General features: G+C 40.3%; 1 protein-coding gene across 4 annotated transcripts in view; it reads left to right on the forward strand.

Annotated features, from left to right (window-relative positions):
* PTPRM (protein tyrosine phosphatase receptor type M) overlaps window positions 1–21,826 on the forward strand; it is a 660,428-nt gene that overhangs the window by 412,318 nt on the left and 226,284 nt on the right. For all 4 annotated transcript variants that reach the window (XM_070361479.1, XM_070361481.1, XM_070361480.1 and 1 more), the window contains exons 12-13: window positions 5,400–5,673; window positions 6,648–6,684. In XM_070361479.1, the coding sequence (XP_070217580.1) occupies window positions 5,400–5,673; window positions 6,648–6,684 (311 nt within the window). The remainder of the gene's footprint in view (window positions 1–5,399; window positions 5,674–6,647; window positions 6,685–21,826) is intronic.

A 21,826-nucleotide genomic window follows, 5' to 3' on the forward strand; every position in this document is an offset into this window, starting at 1 on the left:
TGGCTATCTATTTTACACATGGTATTGTAAATTTCTCTGTTACTGTTTCCAAACATCACCCCTTCTCCCTCTTCTCCTCCCCCTCTATTCTTTTTTGAAAAGAGAAAATAGATGGCTTTGACCAAAAATTGCAAATCAAGTTAAAGTTACTATTAAGTGTTACAAAATGAACACTATTCTAAGCCTTTGACATGACGAGAAACACCAACTTTAAAGGATTAGCAGAAGCAACAAGGAAATAGATCGGGACTTTTCTCCCCTCATCTCTCCTCTTCACCCAACATTCTGCTATCTAGTTGGATAGTGAAAGTGTTAGTCACTCAGTCCGACTCTTTGTGACCCCATGGACTGTAGCTCACCAGGCTCCTCTGTCCATGGAATTCTCCAGGCAAGAAATACTGGAATGGGTAGCCTTTCCCTTCTCCAGGAGATCTTCCCAACCCAGGGATCGAACCCAGGTCTCCTCCAGTGCAGGTGGATTCTTTACCATCTGAGCCACCATGCAAGTCCATCTAGTTGGATAACCTTTCAATATTTTATGCTGATAAGGAACAGAATAAGTAGGTAAGAAGAATGGACTTACAACTAAAGGCTTAATCTTGAAAAGAATTAGGACACACATTTTAAAGCCAATCTCACACCTGCAGCAGGCTTATCCTCAACCTCTTCAAAGTTAGAAAATGCCAAAACCATTTCATCGCATTTGAACTTTTATGTTTAACAAAGTCCGTAAAAGATGTTCAGATGTTCTTTCCTAGGTTATACTTCAAGGGCTATTCTGTATAAACGCAGATTTCTTATTCTCCTTCTAAGAGGCTTAGAGTTTTGTTGTAGGAAAGCCTAGCATCAATTAAATTCTAAATCTCGTTCCATAAGAAAGTTTGGATATAATGATGTCACATTTTTGGCAGATTAATCCTCACAATAGATTGTGCTTTCATATTGCAAATGCTGCAGAAAAGTTTTGTGTTACTTTAAATTCCAGAATAGTGGTGGAAGAAGGCTGGCAATGGTGTGACTGATAAACAAAAGGAGTATGATTAATACATTAAAAAGATAATAGAATTTTAATTCAGCTCACTAAGCTAGAAACTTCTATTTGGTTTACCATCCTTGAGAATTTCCCTTTTTTCCCAATCATCCTTTTAGGAGAAGCATTCAAACAGTGAGATTTTCAAAGCTGCTTTTTAGCTAACACTTGTGATGGGAAAGTTCTTATGAAAATCATCAGTGGGGATGATGTTATTTGTACAAAAGAAAAACATATCAGTCATCGAGTTCTGTTGAGGTACTGTTGACCTGGCTGTCAATACCATGTTAATTTCCAACCGGGGGCCAGCAGCGTGTGGCCACTGGGCAAGAAAAGGGACTTGGCCATTTTTCATTAGCGCCTGGACTTTGATAGAGGGGGATAGAAAAGAGCTGCCTGACCTTTCAGTGCTTAAATTATTAAAGAGCAAATAGATTTGAGGTCTGGATGCTTGCAAATCTAATTTGTCTTTGGAGCAAGGATGAAAAGACATTCTGGGTTTGAAATTGCTCTGGTCTACTTATTTCTTCCTTTAATACATCTGAAGATGAGTAGATGGTGGCTATTTAAGAAGTAATATTTCTGGAGTAGAGTGTATGGCCTAACATGCCGACTGGCTAAAATCAAGCCCATTAAATAATCATTTAGTCCTTGAATTTTCATATGATCCTCATAAACTTGCTCATTGGAAAATTAATTTTTTTTCATTCATATTCCCTTAGATGGCATTTCAATTCCAAAACGAACCTGTCTTTCTCTCGTTGTTGTTGTTTAGTCACTAAGTCGTGTCCAACTCTTTGAGACTCCACAGAATGTAGCCCACCAGGCTCCTCTCTCTATGGGATTCTCCAGGCAAGAAAACTGGGGTGGATTGCCATTCCCTTCTCCAGAGGATATTCCCAACCCATGGATCAAACCCGTGTCTCCTATATTGGCAGGTGGATTCTTTACTGCTTAGCCACCTGGGAAGCCTTAGGGAGTGTCAAATATATTGTTCAAGTTAAAACAGGGCAGTGCCTGGCGCATACTAGGGGCTCAAAAAATGTTTGTTGAATTAATAAAATAGTAGCATTGGGGAAAACTAGCAAAGGTGGGAGGTGGAAACAGATGAAAAGTGAGAAGTGGAGGTGATGGAAGAGGGGGGAGAAGAAACAGAGATGCAACTTCTGATTCCCTCCAGTTCTTGTTTATTTGTGGGTCGTACAGCATAGACTTGCAATCTAACCAGCATTATCTTATCACAGAACTTATCCTTAGTAATTTCCTCCTCTCTCTGTCCTTGTATATTTAGGAAATGAATCCAAAATAGGCTTAGTATTAGATTTTAGCAAAGCAAAGCATTTTATTAGCAATTATCAGTATATTTCCTCCCTATATATTACATATAAGGTACATAAAGTAGAAATTACTTCTGGATTATGTTATGTTTTCAATACTTCATGGCCCACTTCATTCTAAGTCTCACAAGATACAGAAATGACTGTCTCGCCTGATGGTCAGGAGACCACGTCAACTATTACTTAACTATGTGCCCCAAAGAGAATGGGCACTTCACCTCTGAACCTCAGTTTTCTCCTCAGTAAAACCCGAAAATAAAACCTACATATGCAAGGCACCTGGGGTAGTATTTCCTGTATGAAATAATTTCTACAATTTTTTTCTTTGCATAAATCTTCATATATCTACATTATCTATTATAGTATACTAGACTTCCAAGAAGTTGTTTTTAAAGTGGAATTTGGAACATCATGTCATATATCAAATAAATTGGAAAAGATTTCTAATAGAAGAAAGCCAATGTTAAAAGTTATTTAATGGAGAATGTCTTTGCAAAGCAATGAATTATTTTTTGATTTGTCCATCTTGCAAGAGTAGTCCTTGTATGCTGAATAAAAAATATAAAATGTACCTTGGAGATGCATCTGATTGTCTCATTTCATCAGAAAAGATAAGATCCAAAGACATTAATTTAGAAGCCAAGTTTTAGCAGAATTAAGAGTAGAGCTTAAATGGTGCGCATGCCAGTGACGACCACTCCAACATCAGGCCCTGCAGAAGAGTCACAGTTCCTCAGTGATGTTTGCACTTCTCTGACTGAAGCCTTGAGAGTTGCACATTGTCCTTCTGTTACGTTCTGTTGGTTGCATGCCATTATCAAGGTTAGCCAATCCCATACTTGGTGGAGAAGTGTCCAAGAACTTGGCAGATGTATTGTAATTGCCACATCTGACTGTAGACGTAAGAAGTCAAAGAGAAGGGGGGTGAAAGTCCCCTTTCACCTCTGTCTGTGTTCCTTGTCCCTGACCCCTATAGAAAGGTCCTCCCTAACTTCTTCCTTCCAGGTTGCATCCATCCTGCAGGTGAGAACACCACAGGGTTTGGTGGAACATCCTGCAGAAACAGTAAAAAGTCTTGAGGTTAGAAAGAGCCGTATTTTCTTTTCTGAGTTTACCTCCCTGTTAGAAAGCCCCTTATCATTACACTATAATCCTGGACCCCCTGCCTAGTGAGCAGTCTCATGTTCTACAACCATCAATTTTTATTAAAACAGAATTACAAACGGAACGGCTACTGCATGGCATGGCCGTAATAGAATGTGCTAAGTGGTTATACTTCCAGAAACAGGAGATTCACCAGGTGCAGATCCAAAGTTCACAGGGACAGGAGCATAGAGAGAGACCTCCCCTCGCTGACTCCAGCTGGTGGGGGTGGAAAGCACCTCCCTCCTGTTCTGTTTCCCCAGCTTAAACGAGTGTCCATGCTGAGCAACCCCAGAATTACAGACTTGTGCTCGGGGAGTCGTGGTGCTTTTCTGATAAAGTAAGAAAAAGATACATCTCCTTGTCAGAAGAACTTGCAATCTAATCTGGATTCAGTTTTTCAAAACTGCTGCCAAGGTTTCTCTGTATTAGAATCATTTTTTTTCTCCAGCCGAACTGCACAGAAGTTCATCATTCTAGTAAATGTATGCCTCTCAGTAAAGAAATCCATCCCTTCAAGGTCTCTCCCATTCTCCTAAGGCTAATTCAAATTTCACAAACGTTGAAAGGGGGTGTGGAGAGAAAGGTGGGTAGGAACCAGGAGACCCAGTCCTCCCAGGGGACATCTGAACTCACAGCATCTTCTGAGGATACTCAGCCCCATCTTATCTTTATATGTAATTCAAATACCCTGTTCATAATTTCCTCTTAGAAACTGCTTTTGACTCCAAGTTGTTGGCTTTTGAAATGCAAATGCCTTTTTTTCTGCATTCCTAACGTCCTGTCTTTCCACTGACTGAATACAGTGAATGCAAAGGAATATAAGAAAATATGGGTTCCTTTTTATGGCTGAATAATATTCCCTTGTGTATATGTACCACAACTTCTTTATCCATTCATCTGTTGATGGACATCTAGGTCGCTCCCATGTCCTAACTATTGTAAACAGTGCTGCAGTGAACATTGGAGTGCATGTGTCTTCTTCAATTAGTTTAATATATGTGGAATGTAGAAAGATGGTGCTGATGAACCTATCTGCAGGGCAGCAGTGGAGATGCAGACATAGAGAGCGGACTTGTGGACACAGTGGAGGAATGAGAGGGTGGGACGAATTGAGAGAGTAGCATGGAAACATGTACATTACCATGTGTAAAATAGATAGCCAGTGCAAATTTGCTGTATGACACAGGGAGCTCAAATCTGGTGCTCTGTGACAACCTGGAGGGGCAGGATTGGGTGAGAGATGGGAGGGAGGTTCAAGAAGGAAGGGACATATGTATACCTATGGCTGATTCATGTTGATGTATGGCGGAAACCAAAACAATATTGTAAAGCAATTATCCTCCAATTAAAAATAGATTAAAAATATATATATATGGAAGTTACACCTTGGTTAGCCTGAATCATCACATCTTGTATCTTGTGACCTGGTAAGAATTCACAGGTGTTCATACAGATGTCACTGAAGAAATATTATGTTACCTTTTTCAATGAACTTACAGCTAATATAGTTTCATTGATTGGTTGAACCGAGTTCATTTTCTACAAATTCATCTTCGATATTGTATAAGAGGAACATTGTCTTGGTGTTCTGCTCACATCAACAGCAGAAATTGCTATATAAAAATGTTTTAACTATGGTGAATTTTCTTTCCTTCCAGAAATTGTCTTATTCGGGGTTAGAGAGCTCTGTGGAAGAACTCTAAGCACTTCCTGTCTCTTTCACGGAGCAAGTGTGGAGTCCATGTCCACTAGGCACTAAGCCCTTATTACTGACTCTGTCCAGTTTGCTGTTTATCTGGGGTGTCCTATGGGTCCGTGCAGTTGAACAAAAGGGATTCGGCTCTGTTTTCCTAAGCCGTCACTGAGAATACTCTCTTTTTTTCTAGTGTCTACCAAATAGTGGTTGAGGAAGAGCGTCCTCGAAGAACGAAAAAGACCACAGAAATCTTAAAATGCTACCCGGTGCCCATCCACTTCCAGAACGCCTCCATACTGAATTCCCAGTACTACTTCGCTGCAGAATTCCCAGCCAACAGCCTCCAAGCGGCTCAGCCCTTTACTATTGGTGATAATAAGACTTACAACGGGTACTGGAACACCCCTCTCCTTCCCCATAAAAGCTACAGAATTTACTTCCAAGCAGCTAGTAGAGCCAATGGGGTAAGTTTTATAAATGGCTGTTTGCTTAGGCTGTTCAGGATTATTAATGCGAACACAGTCAAATCACATATTGTAGTCGTAAGAAGGGAAGTCATGCTTTTGTGTGTTTTTACTTGGAATAAATGTGTTTTATTCTCTCTTTTTAAAAATTATTTTCACCTGGAGAAATTCCTAGGAAAAAACAAATATATTCGTACATGGTTTCAGTAGGAAGAATATATTGTCAATGGGATGGTTTTTATTTTCAGTTTTTACTCGTTACCAAAAGTTGGCTAGTAATTCTGCTTAGCTTACCATTTTACAGGAAAACAGCACAGCTCCAGCACGTACATTCAGCTCATTTACAATTTTGTGAGATTCACAACATCTGTCTTTTCAGCATATTCTGTCCCATTTCTTTGGTGCCACAAGAGTTTATGCTTCTTATAGCTGGGACTAAATTAGTTATCTTTTTTTTTTTTCTTTCCTAAGAGAAAACAGCTTTAGAAAGATAAGATGAAAACAAAATACAAACTATCAAGTTGTTTTTGAATTTTTCTTCCCTTTCCTGTTTAGACCAACCCAGAGCTCTCACGAGACAAGAAAGTCTCCTTAGAGAAAAGGGTGACTTTTTCAGACTCAACAGTGGTTTTTCCGACTACCTTTGGCCAGTGAGAATCAGGGAGACAGGTTTTCCCCACAAGTGTTTGCACAGGGAGTCAGTGAGGGATCTGGAGAAGGGAGTTTGGGGCCCCCACCAGGCGAAGGCAGTTCTGTGCATAGCTTCTACCCACCACCTGCTGACAGGTGCCCACAAGCACCACCACCGGCATCCCTGGAGCCAGAAAATGTATCAGAGGTAATCACATGTGATTAATGCCACACTTGGAACAATGAGACCTCCCCTTATCTGTGTTTAAGAAGAACTGCAGAGATTTTATTGGTTTCACAGAAAACATGAATAGTGATTTTTCTCCCCTCTTTATTTAACACAGGAAACCAAAATAGACTGTGTCCGAGTGGCCACAAAAGGTAGGTTGAAACTGTGGGTTGTTCTGGTTTCTGTCCTCTCCAATTTTAGATGGTATTTCAAAACTTCTTGAAATGTTCACGTCACTGAAAGAAGTGTGTTGGACATGTGTGTGTTCCCGTGTATGTACTAGGATTGTATGGCGGTGAACTATGTTTCGTGTAGATTTTTTTTTCAAACAAGAAGTCATATTGCTGTGTTTCAAAGCAGTTTTCAGTGGTTATCTTTTTAAAAATTCTATTAAAATAGAATTACTTTTTATATGATCGCCTATCTGTGTTTTAAACCATAGTACCCTACCTAGTAATACTGTGTTTAGTGAACCTCAGATGCAGGACAGTAAATTACCTCCTGCTGTTTTAAAGCAATTTGTTGTTTAGTCGCTAAGTTGTGTCCGACTCTTTTGCAACCCCATGGGCTGTAGCCTGCCAGGCTCCTCTGTCCATGGGATTCTCCAGGCAAGAATACTAGAGTGGGCTGCCATTCCCTTCTCCAGGATACCTTTCCAACCAAAGGATGAAACCAAAGTGTCCTGCATTGGCAGGCAGAGTCTTTAATGTTGAGCCACCAGGGAAGCCCTTTAAAGCAATTATCTAGTTATAATCTGTAAAACACAGTCTGCTTGGGCTCTTTTCACTGGTGACGTGTGTGTCTCTCAACCCAGGGACCAGGAGATGTTACTGTGGACCTTCTGTTTCCCAGGCCTGGTTATAATCCTGAAAAAATGTGATCAAGGAAGAGATGTAGATTAGAGTCAATCAGCATAAGCTCTACACCTCCTAAAGAAGAGACTGCAGGGGTGTGTGTGTGTGTGTATACATGCTGTGACCTCATCTTGTCAACCTTGCAGTGTGCTTTTAACCATCCCGTGGAAGTGTATAAATGCCTTTAGAAATGTCCAAAGCTACATGAGAACAAGGCAGCATGCATTAACACTTGTAGTTAAATACACTCTTTCAAATCATTAGACAGGACATGAGGACAATGAGCAAGTGCTGTGAGGCTGAATTTAGAAAGGACGGCAGAAAGCCCCAGGTTTCGTCAGATCACAGGGACTGCCTTGATGACTTCTGTTGGATGAAAACACCTTGTTGTTTTTGTCGTTTGGCGTTTAGGCCACAGAGTTTAAATAGATTACAGGTGCCCATCGGCATTTTCAAAATTCTCATGTCCTGAAGATACATGACCTCTTTATCCCGTTGACTTGACAGATATTCTTGGTTTCCTATTATGTGTCAGGCCTTGTGGGATGTACTTAGCTCATTTATATTTTGTTTGTCCTCATGGGCTCATAGCTCAATTTCCAAGAATCTCCTTATATTGATTTTAAAATTCTCAATTCTTTATATTATATTGTACTTGATTAAGAGCCTTTATTTGTAGGGCTAAATTACTTTTTAAAAAATGGAGCTACAGACATTGATGTGTTTTCTAAATTGTAATTCACTTTTAACTATTAATTATTACAGTATGATAAGGCCTTTGAGTGAGGTGTTGACCATCTTAGGCCTCCAGATCATGACCCATGCTCAGATTGCTTTATTGAATTCTGAAAACCCAGTTCCAGAATGCCTAATTTATAATGCCTTGCCTTTCATGTCACAGCTGAAAGTTAAAATTGCTTTCATATGCATGTTCTCATTTATTTCTTCTAAATTACTGTGAAAACAGAGACACAAATTGCTATTTTTCTGAGATGAAAAAAATGCATATTTGGGGAGACGAATTGACCTGCCATTGACACTCATCTAATAATCTGTGGGTCAAGGCTTGATCCCAAGTGTTTGGACTCCTACACCAGTTTCCCTGTATCTCCTGGCTTTCACCTGGCAGATCCTCTGGCCACTCGCGCTTTTTGCAGTGTATGAGTATCTGTCCTCATTTTTACTAAAACTGAGTCAGTGCCCAGTTGACTCAAAACAACAAAATATCTGCTATCTTGTTCATTTGCATAGTTAGGTAATTATATAAATAACACACTAGTAAACATGGAAATCTGATGTTTGCTGTTTTCACAATAGATTGAATTAGATGGTGATTTGGATGGTTTTCTTCCATCATCAACTAGATTTAATCAATATTGTAATTTGTTTTTCAATTCACCAAAGGATGATTAAGCAATCAGATGACCTGATTGACTAAATATTTCCCCGCTCAGATTTTCTGAGTCAGTTTGCAAACATTTACACAGCAACAAACTCTATTCTATCAAATAAACTTGGGGAGAAAGAGGGAAATAGATTCTAATATTCATTGCACCCCATTGTTATTCCTGCTCATAAAATCATCACCAAGGAGGGAACCTTGGGAAGTGCAATCCTTGTGGGTGAAACTACAGTGTTTGATACTATTTTACTTCATTAATTTCTACAGTTACAGATTCAGCAACCTTCCTTTACTGCACCGTCTAATGTTTCCTCATCTTTATAATCACATAATTTTTTCTGATTGATACTAAAATTGATTTTGCAATGAAGGAAGCCATTCCGTCTTGACCAGTCAAAACAGAAACAGGCAGGTCTGATAATGTTACTGACACCATATCGTAAAGATGTTTGAAATTTAAAAGAGTTCAGATGTCTTGACTGTTCCTGCCACATATTGCTGACAGTATAGTGGCTTAACTGAATTTTCAGACACTAAACCACTATCCTAAGCAGCATTTTGAATTTACAAAGATTTCAGTGTTCTCATAAAACAACTGTTGACATGTATCTTTATAGAGCAAGTATGGAAGTAGATTTTTTTTCCACAAGGAACTAATTTGTAATTTCAAACACAGATATGTCTCTTAAAGATGTGTTTCATGATAATTTGAAATTTAATGTAGTGATTATTTTAATCATATTTCAAGGGTATGTTTTGGTACTAGTTGTCTCAAATATAAAGCCTCGTAAAAATTAGACACAGGAAAATACCTAAGATGTGTTATTACATGTCTTTATATATTGAAGAATCAACAGCACTTTTATGTATCCTCCTTTAATGTATATATCTAATTTCCTCATAAGTATATGTAGCTTTATTTTGATTATTAGCTATAGGCAAACTCTTTCCAGAATATTCTGTCTCTTACATTAAAAAGACATTGTATGATGACACTATATTAATACTTGATGTTTGAGGGTTAGTCTCCCAATTCATAGAATCCTTTTTAATCTTTATGGTAGAATACATAGAAATTTTCCTAGTTTTTATTTTTTATTTTTAATCACATTCACATGTTTATAGTTGAATTCTTTTTAAGACCACTTGATCCAACTGTGTCTTAGGAATCAGTGTACATCCGTTATGGCTGCCTTATAGTAACTAGTAGGGTGGAAACTCCTTTCTGCTAATTTTGGAAGATTTTGTTGATAATTCTAAACTGAGAGGATACATTTAAAAGTAAAAATCTGTTTTGTTAGTCGGTTAGAATTTTTGTCTTAAATGAGGTATAGTCATTCCAACTGGTACAATAATTAGTTTAAACTGTATACTTTGCCTTAATCTCCCATAAAATAATGTTTTCCATGACATGATGCCAGCTATGTTTCTCCTTGACAATATATACATTTGGAAACTTGTTATACTTTTTATTTTTTTAATTTTATTTTATTTTTTAACTTTACAATATTGTATTGGTTTTGCCATATATCGAAATGAATCTGCCACAGGTATACATGTGTTCCCCATCCTGAACCCTCCTCCCTCCTCCCTCCCCATACCATCCCTCTGGGTCGTCCCATTGCACCAGCCCCAAGCATCCAGAGGACACACATAGACTGTAAGTGAGGAGACAGAAAAAGATACTTCATGCAAACAGAAATGACAAGAGAGTGGGAGGGTCGCAGTGCTCATATCAGACAAAATAGATTTTGAAACAAAGTCTATCAAGAAAGATAAAGAGGGATATGTATAATGATTAAAGTATCAATACAGGAAGAGGATATTATAGTTGTCAACTTATAGGCCCCTAATATAGAAGCACCTAAATACATAAAACATATACTAGCAGACATAAAGGGAGAAATTGATGGGAATAAAACAATAGTAGGAGACTTTAACACCCCATTCAAATCAATGGACAAATCTTCCAGAAAGAGAATTGATGAGGCAATAGAGATCCTAAATGATACAATAGGACAGTTAGACTTAATCGATATCTTCAGGAAATATCCGGAAAACCAGAGTACAGAGTACACATTCTTTTCAAGTGCACATGGAACATGCTGTAAGATTGAGCATGTTCAAGGACTCAAAACAAGCCTCAGCAAATTTAAGAGGATGAAAAATATTTGAGGGCCTGTTGTATCAGGCAGAGTGTAATCTAAAAGACTTCTAAGTATAGATGTATATCCAAGTATAAATGTATCACTTTTTAAATTTTGAAGATTTTGAGTTAATAAACATTTGGAGGTTTTTGTTTGTTTTTGGTGTTTGGGGGAGGGTGTCATTTGTCTTCCTGTCCTTGCTGTGATTTGAATAACAGCAGTATAGCTAGAAATCAAGACAAAAACTGCATGAAAACATATGCTGAATTCTTTCCAAAAGTATTATAGTAGACAGATATAAACCCTAAAGAAAAAGAAAACAAAACCATTATTTTAATGTCATATTTTAAAGGTGAATTTTCTGTGCACAAATGCTTCACTGTTTCTAAGTGTAGTCTTTCACTTACATTTGTATGGCAATGTGCTTTGCTGGGAGACCTTCAGGAAACTTTGAAGGATTTCTATTGTCCTGATACAATTTCTAACTATATTCAGAAATGTGAATGTTTCTTTTTTTAATCACTAGGCTCTTTGAGAAGTTCCTCTAGACTGTTTTTCTGTTCACTGTTTTGTTCAAAGAAATGCCATCCTTTCTAGGCCACAGTGCTTACAGAATGAAAGTACAGTGAAAAGAAGAACTGAAAAGAATGTCTGTCGAGATGTAAAGCTAATTAAGATTCCTTTTAATTACTCATATTCAACACGCGAGAAAACAAATTATATAGCAAGGCTGCTCATGTATGCTAATCTGCTAGCATTTAGCTATGGATTTAGAAATAGAAACGTAAATATGATACACATTTGCTGCTCTGTGTTTTACAGAGAAAATATTTCCTTTTCTCAGTCTGAAACAGCCTTCATAATGTATGTCTTGAGTGTATTAAGGGTCCCGAGAAGTTCCTAAGAAAAAGAAACCTGTTTATAGCTTTGTTCAACCCCAACGTTTCTAACTTTATTTGACCCAAACTCACTTCTCAAGGAACCCTGGAGTTATATAGAACGTAGTTTGGTGGCTGCTGATTCATCAAATTCCAGAAGACTCCACCACCAGTAACTGACACACCAGTGTGCTGCTTAGTGTGCTGTGTGCACCTCTGTCCCTAAAGGAGACCCTAGGTTTATCAGCACCAGATGCCATCTTTAAGGCACCGGGATTTAGCAGTATTCTCTTCTGTAGTGCATTCTTTTGGTATTTAAGACATAGTACAGCCAGTTTTCCTGTAAAGAGTAGCCGGTAAATATCTTAGGCTTCCTGACCAACCCACAGCATCTCCATTTCAGCCCCTCAGCCCTGCCTCTGATGTGCATGAGCAGCCACCATCATGGGTGAACAAGGAACATGGCCTTGTGCCAATAAAACTTTATTTGCAAAGGCAAGCAGTGGGCTGGCTTACCCCTGCTGCTGCTGCTGCTGCTAAATTGCTTCAGTCGTGTCCAACTCTGTGCGACCCCAGAGACGGCAGCCCACCAGGCTCCCCCGTCCCTGGGAGTCTCCAGGCAAGAACACGGGAGTGAGTTGCCATTTCCTTCTCCAATGCATGAAAGTGAAAAGTGAAAGTGAAGTCGCTCAGTTGTGTCCGACTCCTAGCGACCCCATGGACTGCAGCCTACCAGGCTCCTCCGTCCATGGGATTTTCCAGGCAAGAGTACTGGAGTAGGGTGCCATTGCCTTCTCCACGGCTTACCCCTATTTTATAGTAATTTGTAATAAAATCAAGAGACCCCTTGTAACTAAGAATAATCGTCACAAAGGAACATTTTACAAAGCAGAACATAATCAGATAGAAAATCCTGAACTTTTCCATTTGAGTTTTGAGTCACAGGTTTCAGCTTACCTTCCTTTGAGTTGTGAATGCATGGCTGCCTGACATAGGTCAAAAATCTTTTTGTTCATTATCATTTACCAATTTCAGTATCGGACAGATGTTCAGTTTTTATGGATACAATATAATTTTTCTTAGAAGTAGAGTGGGTCAGATTTTCCTGTAGTTAATGGAAAACCTCACAGGAATGTTGGTTGAACACCAGTATCTATGACCAAGCAAGTGTTCTGTGTATAAACTTGGAATTGGTACCAACTTTTTCACAAGTCTTAGAAATATCATTTTACTATTTGCAATTCATTACATCAGTACACAAAATCTCATGCTGTGTCAAACCAAAAAGAAAATTTCTTTGTAATACTTTGAGAGTTCTCCCTTCTCTGACCAAACTGTTAAGTTTATTCATATCACTGAGCAACACTAAAAAGTTTTCATTAATAACACATGAAAGACGATGATACCACTTTTAAAGCCAGTGGCTGCTGCTGTTTGGTTATAAGGAGAAGCACTAGTTGTAGGGTGCAGAGGGATATTTCAAATATTATGCACTGGCAGTTTTGGGTTTAATTGTCTGCAGATGGTAGATGATCTATGTCCCTTACTCATTGCCACATTTCTAACAGCACCCAGGCTGTTCCGTGTAAATTAGTAATCATTCATGTAAGCCTGTCCTTAATTCTCCAATATTTTTTCTTTGCATCATTTTCCAGCTGTATCATGTTAGAACTGACGTTTTAATTTTCTTTATTTTTTTTTCAATATCTATGTGTCATAAATGTTAACCATTTAAACTCAGCTGCTGAGCTGTTTAGGCAAACTGAGCAGCCCGCCTGCTCTGCTTCAAGGCTCTTAATCACACCTCTGGTCACATGTTAACCATGATAACTAGAGCAAAGGCAATGATTAGTCTTTTTGTTTTCAACTGGTGTTTTGAGATGCATTTTTTTTTCTTTCCCTGCATGCGACAAAATAAACTTCCTAAATGGAAATGCTCTACACAAAATTTAGTGATCAGAGAAATTTCTCAACATAAAAATGTTTTTAGTGAAGGAAGATAGTATTCTCCACAAAGGGGATTTTAGCAAGAAGAGCAAATATTGTGATTTAAGCAGAAGAATTTTAAATAACCTAATACATTTTGAAAGCTGCAAGTTTGGATCATCAGAATTTGCAATGAATCTTTCTACCCTCTACTCAGTAGCAGTTAAAGACACTATTCAGTCTAGCTCTTTCTTTAGAGTTAATGTTTTTACTTTTTGTTTTTATTTTCTCCTATAGTCAATTTATCCAGAATCTCAGCCCAAGCTTGCAACTATATAGAAAGCTAACTGCCTGATGAAAGCCTGTCTAAGGGAAATGAATTCAGAACATTCAACAGCTCGCTGCGGTTGTTTTCTCTTTTCCTTCTCTTTTTGTTGTTGTTGGAAGAAAGTTGAGACGATGTGATATGCGGATGGAGATTCTCCTTGCTAGCCTAGCTTCAGTCTGGCTTTTTCTTCCCTCATGCATGCTGACCTGGGGATCTTCCTTTGCCATAGCTGCGATAATCGTGACTCAGCTTACGACACCTCATATTCGCATCGCCCCTGCCGCAGGCGACGACCAGCTGACAGGTCAGACGTTCAAGTACAGACGAGTCATCTTGCCCATCTCCTGCTCATTTTTCTCAGCTTTGTCTCCCCTCTGCATCTCCTCCTTCGCTTTAAGGCTTGTTGACAGTGTCTCCGACTCTCGGTGCCGACGTGTGCCCGCGTTGATGCCATGGTGTGCTCATTGTTCTGTGTGCACTTGTGTCCCCTGCATCCAGCACAGCCCCGCCGCATGACCTCATTGTCTGTCTGTCTGTCTGTCGGTATGCTCCTCTCTAGCTTAACGTTATACAGAATGAAATTTGTTGGATTTGCCATGGCAGTGCCATCAAAGTCGATCTCTATCAAAACACATAAAGGTGTTTCCCCAGTTATCCACGTTAATCTAGAAAGGCGTCGAGATTTGAGCATGAGAGGTCTGTTTTCACCTTGCAGGGTCTAGTTTGCACACACATTTAGCAATCCACAGGCTCGTCTGCCTTCATTAAATGAAGCCACTCAAAACTGTTTGGGTGACGCTGTTCAGACGGCTTTTTGAGTTCCCACCAGTAGAGCAGAGTCGATTGCATTCCTTACAGAGCCTTGTTTCAAAGCACACTGTTTATAGACAGCAGAGACAAATCTGCAAGTCAAATGCACTGAATAATTTATGGAAGTTTTTTAAAAAATTGAATGGCTGAGAGTTGCATAATTGAACTGCATGCTTCTTTATACCAGGAAGAGTTAGCTTGTCCATCCCTCTAAAGGTGTGTGGACAAACACATAAACTCACATAGGAAAGGAATCCGGTAGATTCCTGCACATCAAAGGTGAGTAGTTAGAGCATGCCAGAAGCAGCTTTGGTCCTGCAAGATAAGCACACCATCATCAAGATTTCTAACACCATCACGTGGGCAGGACTCTAAGTGTGCTTTCAGAGCATCACCAGTGTGGGAGTTCATTGCATGAGTTGTAGGCATGATGCAAGCCGAGTAAGAAACACAGCTGCTCTCCGTAGGATTTCCCACTCCTGCAACTGTTTCATGTGTATGAAATTAAGGAATATACCCTACCATTCAGGGGGAAAAAAAGTAAAGCTTAACTCATACTAAGAATTTTTGATGGAGGTTTAAAGTCTTCTGTGAGCTTAGTATTTTGGAAAATCAAGCAGCTGAGACTCAGGAAAACTATAGACTGCTTTTTAAAGAAATGTAGGATAATTTTACTTCTTTCCCTGCTGTAATTCCATACATATTTTCAGGCCTCTGTTTTTAGAGCCTAAAAGCTGTAAACTTGTTAGCAGTTCTGCTGCCCTGGCTTTCAAGTATCTTTTAAGCGGATTTCTTTTACTGCGTGAAGTTCTGATGGTCACAGATACGCTCTTATCCTGAATCTGTGACATGTTCCTCCCAATAGTAAATTTCCTTAGGGGATCATGTTTTTTCTTATATAGATCTTCTCCTCCGAAAACCTTTACATGTCAGGCCTGGCCCATGGTTCTCTGCATAGGGTTCAGTGTCCATCACCTGGAAGGTAATCTGGGCTCTTCAGCAAGTCTGACCTCCCCATTGTCCGAGTTGGCACCAGTCCCTGGCCAGCAAACATTAAAAACAAGTCAGCCCCACCATTGTAAAACCAATACCTGTAGGAAATACAGTTAAATAACCCTTTTTGAGATTTTCCCTAAAGCCGCTACCTTTGAGTTTAGCCCATTGTTTACTAGGAATGAAGTAAGGGACATTTTGAATATCATGTTCTTTCTAAAACTTGCATGATTAAGAAGACACCTCATTAATCAGCCTCTTTCACGAGGCTTTCTGATCCAGGGCACCTTATTATTTTGGAACTAGTCTGCAGGGGAAACAGATGTAGCTGAAGTATAATGGTAGCCATTCTTTTAAGGGCTGCAGGTGATCGCCAGCGTTTACTTTGGTTTATTAGGGATGAAAATGGCAGAGTGTTAGAATAAGCCCCCAAAACTAGTGCAAAACTACTCTTGTCATTTTTTATAGTACTTCCTGCTGCTGTTGGTGATGGTTCCTCTTACCCAGATAAATTCAGGCTCAATTAATTTTTTTTCTTTTTCCATTTGCATCAGCCCATCCATTGGATAGCAAGTAGCTTGTGTTCTCTGTCGTTTTTAATAGATTTATTCATGAGTTGTACTTCAAGCTTGAGAGCTCATTCATTCAATCACTGATCGACATTAATCGAGCACCTTCTGTGTGCCAGGTCAAGGGAGGGCACTGACTCCCACAAATACATTTACTTTCTAGGGTTGCCCAGACTCTTGGCATCAGACACATTTGCACACGTGACACCAAAACCTACACACACATGCTTTTATGGATGAAAAATGACTCTCACGCTTGTTGCACAGTTGAGAAGAGGCAACAGCTTTGTAGCAATGGGGGAAAGGACATGAATTTCCAAGTCTTTCTTGTGGTATTGAGTTGCTTAGGAAATGGTCCATGGGGCTCTTCTGAATCTTTCACATCTCTGACGCGGTGTTTACCAGATCAATGCAGGCCCTTCCAGAAGTCAGCAGGAAATCACAAGGGATGCATTCTGAATGATGTCTTCAGCAGTTTTCTGGTCTGTTTTGTTTTAATTGTGCTGATGTTTCGCTGCTACAAATGCTGTCAGATGCTGTAGGTAGAGGAAACAGTGATAAGACAGTGAGTCTTCCACAGCCTGGATCCTGGGATGTAATCCATGCTGGCTTGGTCCACCCCAGTGTATATAGTATGCCCCCTTCCTTCTCTGCACAGAGAACATAAGCAACCCACTGACCTCGATGTCAGACACAACCAAACAGCCCATGAGAGTTAGCTGGTTTAATTCACTAAATGAACGGAGCTCAGATGCAGGATGCTGGTCTGGCATCGCACTGGGACTGTTTCTTAAACATTTTTGACTCAAATCAACTGTAAGAATACATCACCACCAGTATACACACAGACACAGACATTTAACTGAAGCAAAAGATTTAGAAATCGTTCTACCAGTGCCGCTCCCTGGATAAGCTGCACTCTGACCTGTTCTATTCTGTCCTATCTTATTCTGTTTCATCTGTATTAAAAAAAAAAATTTAGTTGCTACCTACTAAGCTGATTTCATTTCCCACTAATGGGTTATAACACACAGTTAAAAAAAAAAAAAAAAAACGCTTTACTAAACCACTATAGTTAGGGAATTGTGAAAGGGAACAGAATATATAATTGGAATAAAGGTCCTGTCTTACCTCAAAATTTATGATCTAATGAGAGCACACAGAGAAAATTCTAGAAACTGGAAATGCTTCTGCTTTCTACTTGGTTCTCTTAGTTCCTTTATTAATTGTCTGTAATATAGAACTGCTTTGGGAAGAAAGTAACAACTACACATGCTAGATATTTCTCTTCAAGATTTTTTTTTACTTTACTTTATAAATAACTCTAGGCTGTTTATTTTATATTAATATATTTCTGTTTAGGATTTAAAACCCTGGTCAGCTCTGAGATGCTGTGGAGAATGAGTTCCTTCAACAAATACTTCTTATCATCTGTTTTGTTTAAGCCCTACATCTTAAAATGATAAGATCCATATAGTAGAGTGTTTATAAACAAAGTGACTTCTGGGATTTGAGTACAATTGAGATATGTCAGACCATGGAGAATTACTTGCTAGATATAATTAGTACTAAATATAATAGAGAACTAGCCAACAGTTATTTCTACATAAAATTTGAAGTTTTTGAAAAAGGTACATGTACCAGATGCCTGTACTGTCAAAGATAAACACAGCCCAACATCAGCCAAAGTCGTGAAAACAGATTTTATTCAGTAATTACTAACTTGTAAGGGACTGAGCTGAGCTCCAGTCTGACTTGCTCAGGGTGACTGGGACTTTACAAGGAAAATGAGAGAGTGGGGAGCAGGTGATGGGGACTCAGTAGGGTCAGGGAGATAAAACGTTGGTCCATGTGACACCATCCGGCACCACCTGACTGGCGTCTGTCAGACTTCTCTGGTCGCACAGAAGCTGGGAGCTGGGACCCTGTCCTCAGGGGTCTCTGGAATCCAAAGTCAGTTCTTCGGGCAGCCTTGAGTTTCTGTGGTGGGCACTTTGAGGGGCCTAGAGTTCCCAAGGGATGCAGCCTTGAGCTGTTAGAAATTATGTTCGCCTTCGTTCAAGTCTCTGTGGGGCCAGGTGGGGTCCTGGTGGGAAGAGACTCAGAGGAGCCTCCTGGGGTCTCGTCCCAGACCAGCATCCTTGTCGCTCCCCCTCCTTCCCAAGGGACCAGCGGTGACTCACTGGACAGGCGACACGTGGAAAAAGCCACGAGAGTGTGTGACCAGCCTTTCCTGGACATCATCCTCAGGACACACATATTCCTTGTGTCAGAGGGACTCAGAAGAGTCTGGCTAGGCTTTGGCCGTGGAGAGAATCTTTGTCAGTATATCAGCAAAGCTCTCATGAAATAAGCCCCAAGGAATTTCTCTTTCTCCTTCATGTGACACTTAAGGCAGACAGAGATCTTTTTTTAATGTCACATATACCACATGGATGCTTTTCAACTGTGGTGCTGGAGAAGACTTCAGAGTCCCTTGGACAGCAAGGAGATTGAACCAGTCAATCCTAAAGGAAATCAACCCTGAATAATCATTGAAAAGACTGATGCTGAAGCTAAAGGTTCAATACTTTGGCCACCTGATGCAAAGAGCTGACTCATTGGAAAAGACCATTATGCTGGGAAAGACTGAGGGCAGAAGGAGAAGGGGGCGACAGAGGATGAGATGGTTGGATGGCATCACCGACTCAATGGACATGAATTTGAGCAAACTCAGAGAGATAGCCGACTCAATGGACATGAGACAGAGAGATAGCCGACTCAATGGATATGAGTTTGAGCTAACTCAGGGAGATGGTGAAGGACCTGGAAGCCTGGTGTGCTGCAGTCCATGGGGTTGCAAAGAGTCAGACACGACTGAGCAGCTGAACGACACATAACACATGGAAGCTAGTGAAGCAGGTCCCCACTGAGGAATGAAGAGGCTGCAGTGTTTGTTTATGGAGGACCTTCTGTTCTAGATCCTGGGCAGAGGTCCGACTCCACCTGTTCACTGACTCCCAAGGTAACCCCACAGCCTGCCTTCTTGGCTACTTGTCCTTCCAAGTGTTGCTGGAGAAACAGCAGGAACAGGCTGACTCATTCTAGACTCTGTACCATGATCTGGCCCTCAGTGACCGCCCCCTGCCTAAGCGGTGGCAGAAGCTCCCCGCCCCCCGACACAGCCGGCTCCCCCCACCGCACCAGCCCACTGATCCCACCGGCCCCTCCAGAGCTTGTTCTGCCTGAGAAGTCTCCTCATCCTTTAGGTCAGCCAGCCAGGACCCTGAATTTTTGGTATTTTCTCTGCTTGGCTCTTGAATCCACCTAGAAATTACTCCAGAGTTGGCCCGAAGTGTGTTCAGGATGGAGGTCCAGCTTTTTTTCAGAGAAACAAGCAGTTAGGCTGCTTTCATCATTAGATAAGCAATTACTTTCTCACAGAAAGACCATACTGTCATATATTCAGTTCTCACCTGTAGTATAAATTTCTAATTTAGTCGCCCTTTCCATTGCAAATAAAATAGACTCATGGGTTTTCAGCCAGTTTACAAAAGCACAGTTTTAATCAGCCATTTCTTTCGGCGTGAGTCATAGAAAGGTTTCACTTTCATGTCACTATTTGGAGAGGCCGACCCACTCACACCGGCGTTATCTGTCTTGTTCCCAGTCTCAGGCTGCGTCTGTCCACTTCTCTGCCTCAGACCCAGCCAGTGGGTCCTTGGTGCCCTTCGTGAGCAGGAGTGGAGGAAAAGAGCAGACTGAGCCGATGTGACTAGAAGAGCTAAATGCCAGGAAGCCGATTCAGTCTGAGTTCCTGCCCTGGGTTATTGATCATCTATCATCAGCGTGAAAGCAGACGTGATAGAAACTTCAGGCACAGGTTCACATAGATCATGGAGGCACTTTGTGGACCTTTAAGACGGGGTGGTTTCCTTCAGCGTCTGGCCCAGGTCTCCATGTGTTTTGAGCGCTATTTACTGGGGTCTTTGTATGAATCAAAACTGGCCAAGAACAAAAAGGATAATAAAGCTCAGCAATATTCAGGCCCTGAGATAAAATCTCACTATCTTCAGCTGCAGACAGTTGTACCTGGCCCTTTCAAGAGTTCAGTCATTAGACTTACAACGTGTTGTACTGGAGATAGTTACCTGTGTCTACTATGAAATAGGTGTGGAAATATTTGTATCTACTACTCCAAGGGCTGTATTTTATATCTCTTTATACTTTCCACAACCTGCCACTCAGAGCTGGGCACTTGAAGGGCACTCAGAGACCAGCTCTCATTTTTTGATAGAATGAATTCACTTGGAAAAGATGTAATTGCCTTACAGGTGTGAGCTAATTTCCACACCACTTTTTAAAAAATAACATCCCCCACAAAGGATCTCCTGTCCCTGCTGTCAGGTCTAGGACCAGGGAGGTACAGAGTGTCCCATGGGCCTCCAATGCCCAGACTCCCATCCAGCACTTTTATTTAATTCTGATAGAGGCAAGTCACAGTGTTTCAGTCTCTGAAGCCCTTGGCTGCAGGGCTGAGCATCTACGGTCAATGCTTTAGGAGAGGAGGTCCTCTCACTCATCCATCACATTGAAGAGCCTCTCACCTCCTTGGAAAGCTTGATGTATAACCAGCTCTGTGTTAAGAGATGGGAATTCAAGGAAGTGTAACGTGAACTCTTTACTTATATTTACCATCATTGTTAGGACTGACATAAGCCGTCCAGTAATTATCCCACTTCAATGAATGCACCAGTATCTTGGGCTCTTTGTAGTACAATAAGTGCATCATGAACTAAGTTAACATATACTCAGTTGTGCTCTAAAATGTAGTATCATATGATTCCAGAGACATTTTCAGTCTCAGGAGCTTCGACTTGACCTTTCGAGGGAATTTTGGGAGAAAATTAAGCAAAGAAAATGCCTCCGTTAGACTTCCTTATGAATTAAAATGCCAAACTCTTCATTAAGCTGATAATTGGAAATAGTGGCTGAATAAGACCTACCGTTTTCCAGCTAGTGAGGTGTCCTGGCTTTATTCAATTCTGTATCGTTTCAGTATGGGGGATTAGCAATTCACATGCCCTGTCTTGGGCATTTCACAGTAAACAGTGACCAGGGGTATCAGTGCTGTATGTTTTGGAGGCCAATGTGAACAGTTAATGTGAGAAATTTGGTTAGAATTTCAGCATCTCTTAGAAGTGTGGCTTGAGAATTCTAAACTTTCCTTTTCAGGTAGAAGAATGTAAAGTGAATGGAGATTTTTATTCTTCCTGCAACACCAGCTGAATGCATTTTAATAGGCTGTAGTGTCACTGGTGATTTATTGCCCTTTTTTGTTCTTTTATGTGTTATATTTGTCATTTCGCTGTGGCAGTTTCATCTATAAAATGGTATAGTTACAAGAA

The sequence above is a fragment of the Bos mutus genome, chromosome 24 (assembly GCF_027580195.1).
Source record: "Bos mutus isolate GX-2022 chromosome 24, NWIPB_WYAK_1.1, whole genome shotgun sequence".
NCBI lineage: Eukaryota > Metazoa > Chordata > Mammalia > Artiodactyla > Bovidae > Bos > Bos mutus.